The sequence below is a fragment of the Danio rerio genome, chromosome 16 (genome assembly GCF_052040795.2).
Source record: "Danio rerio strain M-AB ecotype USA chromosome 16, GRCz13ab, whole genome shotgun sequence".
Lineage (NCBI taxonomy): Eukaryota > Metazoa > Chordata > Actinopteri > Cypriniformes > Danionidae > Danio > Danio rerio.
In genome coordinates, this window is record NC_141036.1 from 13,056,766 (window position 1) to 13,066,394 (window position 9,629).

The 9,629-nt window shown below is 40.4% G+C and overlaps 1 protein-coding gene across 26 annotated transcripts in view; it reads left to right on the forward strand.

The window, feature by feature from the left end:
* The window catches only part of epn1a (epsin 1a), a 28,548-nt gene extending 18,951 nt beyond the window's left edge, over positions 1 to 9,597 (forward strand). For 8 of the 26 annotated variants that reach the window (XM_087285552.1, XM_087285556.1, XM_087285558.1 and 5 more), the window contains 6 exons: positions 486 to 557; positions 1,089 to 1,172; positions 1,559 to 1,811; positions 1,921 to 2,085; positions 7,527 to 7,775; positions 7,851 to 9,388. In XM_087285552.1, the coding sequence (XP_087141678.1) occupies positions 486 to 557; positions 1,089 to 1,172; positions 1,559 to 1,811; positions 1,921 to 2,085; positions 7,527 to 7,775; positions 7,851 to 8,320 (1,293 nt within the window). In that variant the 3' untranslated portion in view covers positions 8,321 to 9,388. 26 annotated transcript variants of the gene reach the window in all.
* Positions 9,598 to 9,629: the final 32 nt, after the last annotated feature.

The following is a 9,629-nucleotide window of genomic DNA, read 5'->3' on the forward strand; positions in this document are numbered from 1 at the left end:
AAAAAAATATATATATATATATATATATATATATATATATATATATATATATATATATATATATATATATAATTATATATTAATTATTTAATTATATGTAATTTCCTCTACTAAACAGTGGGAAAAACCAACATGAGCTGTGCTATGCAGTGGAAAATTTCCATAACTATTCAGAAAAGAATGCCTCTGAAATGTCATGTACAACTTGAAGCTATAGCTCTGCCCTTAATAGGCCAACAGCCTTAAAACTCTCTTACGCTGGCTCTGGGCCATCCTTACTGTTGAGCCCTGCCAATAATAACCATATTTAAAGCACCCTAAATCTGCTGCCTTCGCTAATTGCCATCATAAAATAGAAATATTGGTTATTTTCTCTAAAGTATAATGACACACATTCAACTAGGGCCCTTCCTCTGCACAGTTTCTGCACATTTTCCCTCACTTCTTCACTCACACCTGTCCTCATCCTGCCCCCCCTCATTCAGACTACACATGACCCTCTGGAAGATGCAGAGATCCGCTACGCACTCACAATCAGCCAGGAGACCCACCAACAGGTCAGGGAGCAAAAATTCATCCGGGTCACACCCTTGCTTTGCTGTCCTCTTCCCTTCACAAATCAAAGATCAGCGTGAAACTATGTATACATCAGTGTGTGATCATGGAACGATTGAAATATCTAACAAAATACCTAAGTGCTTTTTAAAACGTTAAAGATTTCTGTTGCTTTTTTTTGTTTGTTTGTTTTTTTGCGTGTGTAGAGCTTTCCTCTTGTTATTAATTTCTGTTTGAAATCTTCCGATCAAACTGTACACTTGCAACTGCATGATGAAATCAGATGTACCTACAATTCTCAGTAATTGTCCACTCTTAGTAATTCCAACAGAGGTTGTCAATGCAGTATCAGAGAAGATGAAATGCACACAAGTTCCGAATGTTGTTTATTTGTCTAACTTCAGCCTTGAAGCACACCTCTGAAGCTGATGAGACGTGCGAGTCATATTGCCACAGTTCGATAGACTCCATTTCCCATCAGCGCTCAGATCTTGGTTCACTGTGATGATGTGACGGTGGTGTGTGATTGGCAGGAGGAGCGTCTGCGCAGGGGAGACGACCTGAGGCTGCAGATGGCCATCGAGGAGAGTAAGAGGGAGAAAACCAAGCCCGAGGAGGTGTGTGATTGTGTACGATTGTGTCAGCAAGAGTTCATGCTTGAGCTGTTCTTCCTCTAGGATGGGAGCGTGAGGTGTACACATGGTTGTGTGTTGTTACTGAGGGTTGCGTGTTTGTGTACCTGCCTCTCACTCTCCAAGAGTTACCTGCTCTGTCTGTGTCTCTCACCCTGCGTACGCTCTTTAACACAACAGTGTCTGTAAGCTTGTTTTACTTCCTGTAGAGTATCTTCCTCTACCATTTTGCCACGCTAGCTATTTTCTGATCCACTTACAAGTGTAGGTGTCTGTCTTCTCTGTTCAAACAAACTTCCCTCTCACTCTTTTGCGTTCTTGCGCACTTCTTTTCCAATGGGGACTTTCTTACTGACATGTCTCTCTCTCAGTCGTCTCTGATGGAGTTAAGCGCTGCAGACCCGTGGGGAGCTCCTGCGACAGGCTCTGCAGGACCCTCTCCTCCTCCCGCTTTGGGTCCCGCATCTACTGCTGGCCCTTGGGGACCTCCTGATCCATGGGGAGCCACTTCCCCTGCCTCTCCCCCGAGTGCTGATCCTTGGGCAGGAGCACCAGCAACCGTAGCTCCAGACCCATGGAGTGATTCGTCCTCCAGAGTAAATTCTGACCCCTGGGCATCCACAGGTGAGAGTGTACAGGATGAGCCTTCCTGATGACCTTGTGTCCTTACCCCAGCTTTTCCCTGTTTTATTTGTGGTGATCCCTGACTTCTCCTTGCGTCCCCCCTCCCCAGCTGTGACCCCACCAAGTGCCGACCCTTGGGCTCACTCAGTGGCTCCGGCCCCTACGCCGCTCTCAGGGTCAACGGATCCCTGGGCTGCGGAAGGAGCCGCCCCTGCCACTGACGGTCTGACCTCTGATCCCTGGAGTGGCTCAGTTAAACAAACTAACGGCACAGGTATAATTGCATTATGCAGACATAGAGATCAGTGGTCTCAAACTCAATTCTTGGAGGGCCGCAGCTCTGCACAGATTTGCTCCAACCCTAATCAAACACAGATGATCAAACTAATCAAGCTGTTCAAGACTACTAAAGACTATTAAGCAGGTGTGAGTTGGAGGTGGTTGGAGATAAACTATGAAGAACTGCGGCCCTCCAGGAATTGGTATAGACAATTATTCACTTATCGCATCGGTTCCTAACATCCTGCAAAGGTTAACTCTTAAGTTGTCTTAACATAATTGCTTGGACACTTCTAGTAATCCTGATAACTTTGATTATCTTGATTCAGGTCTATTTAATTGGTGTTTAGCTAAGCTCTGCAGGTATTTGGACACCTGGCTTATCCATTGCAAAAATTAATTGTGTCAGACACATCAACATTATGCTTGTTGGCAATTTTCAATCTACTCTGCTTTCTTGGCAGCTGAAGAGGTTTTGTATTTGGTGCTGATGTGTTGACTCTTTACTAAATTCCACTGCCTTGGCTACTGTTGCTTGCTCAGACAAGCTTAACAGGAGATTTTGGCCAAATCCCAAATGTCACACTTCGTGTGCACTTGCAGTTTTGTGTACACAACTGTAGAGGATCTCATTCATAACTATTACTTTCAGAAGGGTACCTGTGAGCAGTGTTGGGGAGAGTTACTTTTGTAAGAAGTGAATTACAATATTTAGTTACACAAAGAAGTAACTAATTGTGTTACTTAGTTACTTTTTAGAGAAAGTAATGCGTTTTATTACTTTTGAGTTACTTTTGTGTTACTTTTCCTTACCTGGCTTTGGTAAGGTTTGGTCTCTTTTGGTCCATTTCCACTGAGTGGTACGGTATGGCTCGGTATGCTTTTATGTATTCCACTGTCAAAAGGTACCACAATGTGAACCATACCAGACCACTTTTTGGGTACCCTTTCGAAAGGGTGCCTAGCACAACAAAGGGTGACCAAAAGGCAGAGCTAGACCTGCAGCTAAACGCTATTGGTTTACAGAGAAACATCACTAAAGCGTACACAAGCCAGAAGAATGAAAACAAAGGCACAGCCGAGACATTTCATCATAAATATATATACAGTTGAAGTCAGAATTTATAGCCACCCTGAATTATTACACCCCCTGTTTATTTTTTCCCCAATTTACTTTTAACGGAAAGCAGATTTTTTCCAACACATTTCTAAATATAATAGTTTTGATAACTCATTTCTAAAAACTGATATGTTTTCTTTGCCATGATGACAGTAAATAATATTTTACTAGATATTTTTTTCAGGACACTTCTATACAGCTTAAAGTGACATTTAAAGGCTTAACTAGGTTTATTAGGTTGGCTAGGCTGGTTAGGGTAATTAAGCTAGTTATTGTATTTTGATGGTTTGTTCTGTAGACAGTAGAAAAAAATTACCTTGAAAGGGGCTAATCATTTTGACCCTAAAATTGTTTATAATAAATTTAAAACTGCTTTTATTTTATTCAAAATAAAACAAATAAGTCTTTCTCCAGAAGAAAAAATATTATCAGACATACTGTGAAAATGTCCTTGCTCTGTTAAACCATTTGGGAAATATTAAAAAAAGAAACAAAAACTCAAAGGAGGGGCTAATAATTCTGACTTCAACTGTACATATAATAACAAGCCATGGTCGACTCGAGCTCAATCAAATGTTGTCGTCGTCTTGATGAACATCCACAATGCCAAGACAAACAAAATCTGCCGCGTCCTGTTGTTGTTTTACGAGGTCGTCTAAAAGAGAAAGCAGTTTCGCTTTCTCACGTACGCTTGCCACGCGTCTATATTTGAAATACCGAACTTCTTGAGCAGATGTTAATAATGTGCGTGTGATTATTGAAGTGCTTCTTAAATCGGATTCTTTCAGAAACAGAATAATTAGTAATTGTTAATAAGAAGTTAATATTTGTTAACATATCGGAGACTGTAAGGGGCTGTGTGTGTTGATATATGTTGCATTTATTTATTTATCTCATATAATTGCAGACGTTACAGTAGGCTATTTAAGCATGTATTGTGTTTATTAGGTAAGTAAATTCACTATCCATTGAAATAAATATTGCAATAAAGCCTAAAGCCAATCCCAATTCTATTTTTGTACGCCTACCCCTTCCCCTTAGCCCTTCCAACCGAGGGTTAAGGGGAAGGGCTTCAAAATGTACCCCTAAGAATTGGGACAGCACTACAGCACCTGTACACGTCATCAAACGTCCTCGCATTCTTTTGCTTCATATGAGATCAGACTATCGCGACTGCTGGAGTTATTCCAGTTGTGTATTTTTTGGTATTTATCTTCAGCAAATCACTGAAGGCATATATTATGTTATCAAAATGATCTAATGTGGCAATAAGATTGTAACAGTACTGTGCATTTACACCATGGCTATATTCATCTATGTAAACACACCGAAAACAACATTAACATTATAGCAGACACTGTAAACAGCTCATTAACCAGCCACTAGACTTTTCTGACAGGGTATTCCAGTGTCATCGAGTGTCAGAATGTTGTGGGACTGCTGTACAGGAGTTATTATTAGGGATTATAGATCACAAGTAGATTGCGAAATTTAGCAGTTTTTATTTTAGCGTTTTTTTTTAAAAGCATGACGGTAAAACACGAATGTGGATATGAATATATTAAAACGTGTTTGTTTGTTGTAAAAATTCATAATAATGACAAAAAATACTAATTAGTGGATCTCCTTGCTTCCTGGTGCAGCTGGAGCTAGTTTATTCTGGGAAATTTTCCTACCCCTTGGTTTCGAGTGTGGTCCTGAAAAATCTTCGTTTGAAGAGGTGTATACCCCTTGCCCTCAGCCCTACGCCTTCAAGCTAAAGAGAATTCTGACACCAACGAAGGTTTGGGGTAAGGGGAAGGGCTAGGGTAGAATTGGGATTTCGCCTAAGAATACTAACATGAAATAATTTCTATTAAGGCAAAAACAGATTTTAAACCTTTAAAATGTTTCATAACAAAATGAACAGTAAGACAATAAAAAAACACCTAATACAAAATAAATCTTTGAGCTTTATACATTGAATAACTTGCTTTATGTGGCCTTAACAAATGTGTAAAAATTAACTGTGAATTAGAATAAAAAATTGTAGTTGCTTCTACAGCAGCTGTTTCCATCCACCTATTTTTGGTCAATAGAAACAGCAAGATGCACACACATTTTGAAAATGCACATAAAAACGTATGCGCATAACTGAGTAGAATAAACTTCTTATTCGATTAGAAAAGATGCACATAAACTGCGATGGAAACACTTTTACAGAGCAAATTCCAGTATCACATTAAAAAAGGTCATGTGATTTTGTTAAAAGACATCATGTGATAATAAAAATATGTGAACGGACAAACCAGCAAGCTGAGCACAAAAAAATAAAACAAGTAAAAAAAACAGCTGAAATGTTGTTTAGGTCGTTCTAAAACGTCTTAACCATTTCAGTATTAGTGTTATTATATTATTAATTACCTCCGGCCTGCCATTGTTTCTATTTTTAATTGCCTGTAGTGATGAAGGGCGATTTGCGAATGAATCATTTGTTTTAACCAGATCTTCCAAGTGAACTGAATCAGTTCATTAAATTGATCTGAGTTGTCGTGAAACGGTTTGCGTCTTCAGTAAGTACTTAATTACTTACTTTTTAACGCACCAGATACCCTCTCTGACTCGAAATAAACCAATATGCTGAGTAATTCAGTTACTAGAACAGTACTCTGATTCATCTGCTGTAAAAGAGACCAGGGGCCTCATGTACGAAGACTTGCGTGGAAATCTTACTAAAACATTGCATACGCACAAAGCTGTAAATGTGCGTACGCAGAAAAAAATTCAGATGTATGAAACACTGCGTACGCCGAATCCCACGCATATTCTTTTGTACATCTGAATGAACGTGAAACTGAGCACAACATGCACGAGCACAAAACCCCTCCCTGCCTCCTCCCCCGTATGAATATGCAAATGACTATGCTAATGGCAAAACCCAACGAAAAAGCAAAGGCAAAAGCAAGCAAAAAGAGAAACTTTGAACAGAATGTGAATCGGAGGTGCTGCTTTCGGAGGTAGACCGGAGAAAAGCGGTGTTATTTGCAAGTTTGTTCTCCGGAATTAACAAGAAAAGAAAAAAATAGAGTGGGAGAGTTTAGCTGATGCGGCTAACACAGTTGGGTCTGAACATCGCACTGAGTGCACTGAGTGCTTTGCCAGTCTCAGTGGCGCTACTCGTAAGACTCATGTGATCATGAATTGTCACGTTCGTGCATGAACTCGGCTCGAATCCAGCGTCTGATGAACTCTTTTTTTTCTTTTTTCCCCCGCTACATATCAGATTTTGCCCACTATTTATCACGAGAAAGACAAGTAGGAATCATTAATAAGTCTGTGCAACATATTTTATTTGCACATTTATTGAATGGAAATGTTTCTGATTCACGCATGCGAATTCATCTTCAGATAGTGTCTTTATAGCAATGTGCGTGCGGTAGATTGCTCAGATTACATTGGGAAAACAGGCGACCGCTGCAAATTGTGCTTTAATGTTTAGCTGGTCAACTGTATGGTATGGAAACCTTATATACCTACTAGATGAACCCGTCTCATACAGCTGCCATTGCAAGGCTCAGACACTTTGTCGAGAGCAATTTAACACAACTGCCTCTAGGAGTCGCAAATGGAAATAAAACAGACACGCACAAAAAATGTGCATACGCCAGCCATAAAGCTGCCGTGAAGCTGCGCACATTCCCATGTTCAGTTCATTTTTAGTAAATCCAAACGTGAGCGATTCTGAGCCTGAAACCTGGCGTACGCAAAGTTTTTGTGCGTACGCAGCGTTGATACATGAGGCCCCTGGTGATGATGATGATGAGCAGACAGTCTGTTCCCTCGCAGCTCGCTTTCTGATTGAGTGTGTGATTCAACCTAAGGTAGTTTTTTCTCCGCAGTATAATTCGTAAAAGCCAATTAAGCAAGGTAAAAAGTAACTCGCGTTACATTTTTCTGAAAGTAACTCAAATAATTTGATTACTTAATAATTTGCTTATTACTTTTAAAAAGTAATATTATTACGTAATGTGCGTTACTTATATCGTGTTACCCCAACACTGCCTGTGAGTGGCCTCTGTGCCCACAAGTACAACCTCAAAAGAAAGGCTAAAGTAGCTTAACACTACTACTAAAGTAGCTCGGAGGCAGAATTTTAATCATATACATAATTATTCAGATCTTATTTCAGTTTTAGGTGCGTTGATACAGTTGAATCTATTGTGGGTAATAATGTAGGGTTTAGCAAAGGATTGTTTGGACTGTAACCCCATCTCAGTTAAGCAAATATGCTGTTTGCCTGTAATTGTTTTTTGCCATTTCCCCCCCACACACAGCAGATCCAGAGAGAAGAGGTTCCTCAGTGACATGTGATGCAGGAGGAGGTGGCAGCACAGGCTCTCCTGTGCCCTTTGACCTTTCATCGCTTGGTAGCTCTTTGCCTGTTCGGAAAACACCAGAGTCATTTTTGGGGCCCAACGCAGCACTGGTGGATTTGGACTCGCTAGTATCATCAAAACCCAAACCAAAACAACCACCCCCACCAAGCATCTCCTCCACATCTAACAACCCCTTCCTCCAGACACAGGGTGTGTTTTTAAAACAATTGAATAGAAATTGTGTTTGTTTGCTTTTCCCTCTAACATCTTTCTTTCCTCCATTAGGGCCTTCCTCAACAGGTATGGGAGTTACCCCAGGAAGTACCATTTCAAGTAGAGGAGTATCTCCGACCCCACCTTCTGCTTCTAATCCTTTTGGCGCGACCCCAATGGCATCAATCTCCCCTCAACCCTCTTCACTTGGTCTGAACCAGCTGCGTACAAGCCCCGTTCCCCCAAATCCCATGCTGGGTCACATGCCTCCGCCAGTAGTAGGAATGGTTCAGCCAGGAATAGGCATGCCAGGAATGGGGGTCCCTATGGCGGCCCCCGGTTTAAGCATGGGAATGGGCATGCCTTACGGTGGAATATCCCCTATGGGTCCAGGAGGAAACCCCTTGCTGATGGGTCCAGGAGGACCTGCGCAGCCTTCACTGATTTTGGGCGGGCCATCAGGAGTGGGCGGAGTAATGGGAACAGGGGGATCCATGGGAGGTGGAACCACAGGCACAAGCACCAATCCTTTCCTTCTTTGAGAGATTTCGCCAATCCCACTGGCCCTGTGCACTCAACAACCAATCCAAACCTGCCCTACCAACACAAACAGTTTGTGTTCAACAAAAACAAATGTGTGTTCATCTCTATATTTAATGAAAAGTAAAAACAACAACGTGTTCTTTTCTGTCACAAACAGCATTTCAGTTTTGTTTTGTTCTTTTATTTCCCCCGTTTTATTTGACAGTATTTGAAGTCTATTTATTTCCCTATTGAGTTTTGGTTTCTTTGACAGACATGGATGATTGGTGGGTTCATTCAATGAATGCAGGCTGTTAATATTGTTATATTATTAAGATGATTGTTGTTGCTCAGAATCAGGAATATGAAGAAATGGGAGGAAAACAAGCCACTAATGAACTTAATCACACACCCTGATTTCCCCCCCCCCCCTCCTTTCATTGATGATGGAAGAGCCGGTGGCCCTCTAAAGAAAGAGCGCATGAAGGATGTCTGACGGACTGGCCCTGAATGGATTCAGAAGGATTCGGCTGTCCGTTTTATTCACAACTCTAGTAAAAATCATTTGATAGATGTATTACTTTTAATTTAATTTAATGTGTAATCTTGTGTAATTTATTTTAATCGTATGTCTCTGACTCCTGGAAACGATTAAACCAAGGAAAATCGCACTGGAAATTGCCATTGAAACAGATGCCTGCTCGGTCTCTGGCCTGCAACATTTCAGTCCATACCGCATGGTTCATACACACATGAGGAGTGAGTGTGTTTATGTGAGAGAGTGTTTGACATGTCCAGTGTTTCACTTGGCCCACTGCTTTGCTTTTGATGGGGTAATCAGCATTGTCTTTATAAGAGTCCTCATTTTCAGCCACTTATTTTTGCAGTCGTGAAAAAAAAGAAAGAAAATCGAAGCATTAATTCAACACCTGTTCACTTGAGAAACAGCGCTTGTCTTTGCATTTCACTTCAGCACCTTTGTCCTTCTACATTCACACAGAAAACAGGAAAGTGTTAACGCTTTTGAAACTGAAAATTGTCTGAATGATTTTGTGAAATCAGATTATAAAAATGGGGACTGAATGATACGATCCATGCTGTTATCCTTTATTTACTTTCAAATTATTTTATATATATAAATATAAATATATATGAACATTTTAGAGATATTTCTCTAATATTGGCTATGGTCAAAAAGTGTGTGGTGTTGACTGTGAACATTCACATAAAAAAAATAAAATGGAGAAAAAAAATCAAAAGGAATTTAAGAAATAAAATAAAAATCCACAAAACAAAATTGTCCAAGCTTATTTTGTTGCATTGATTTGC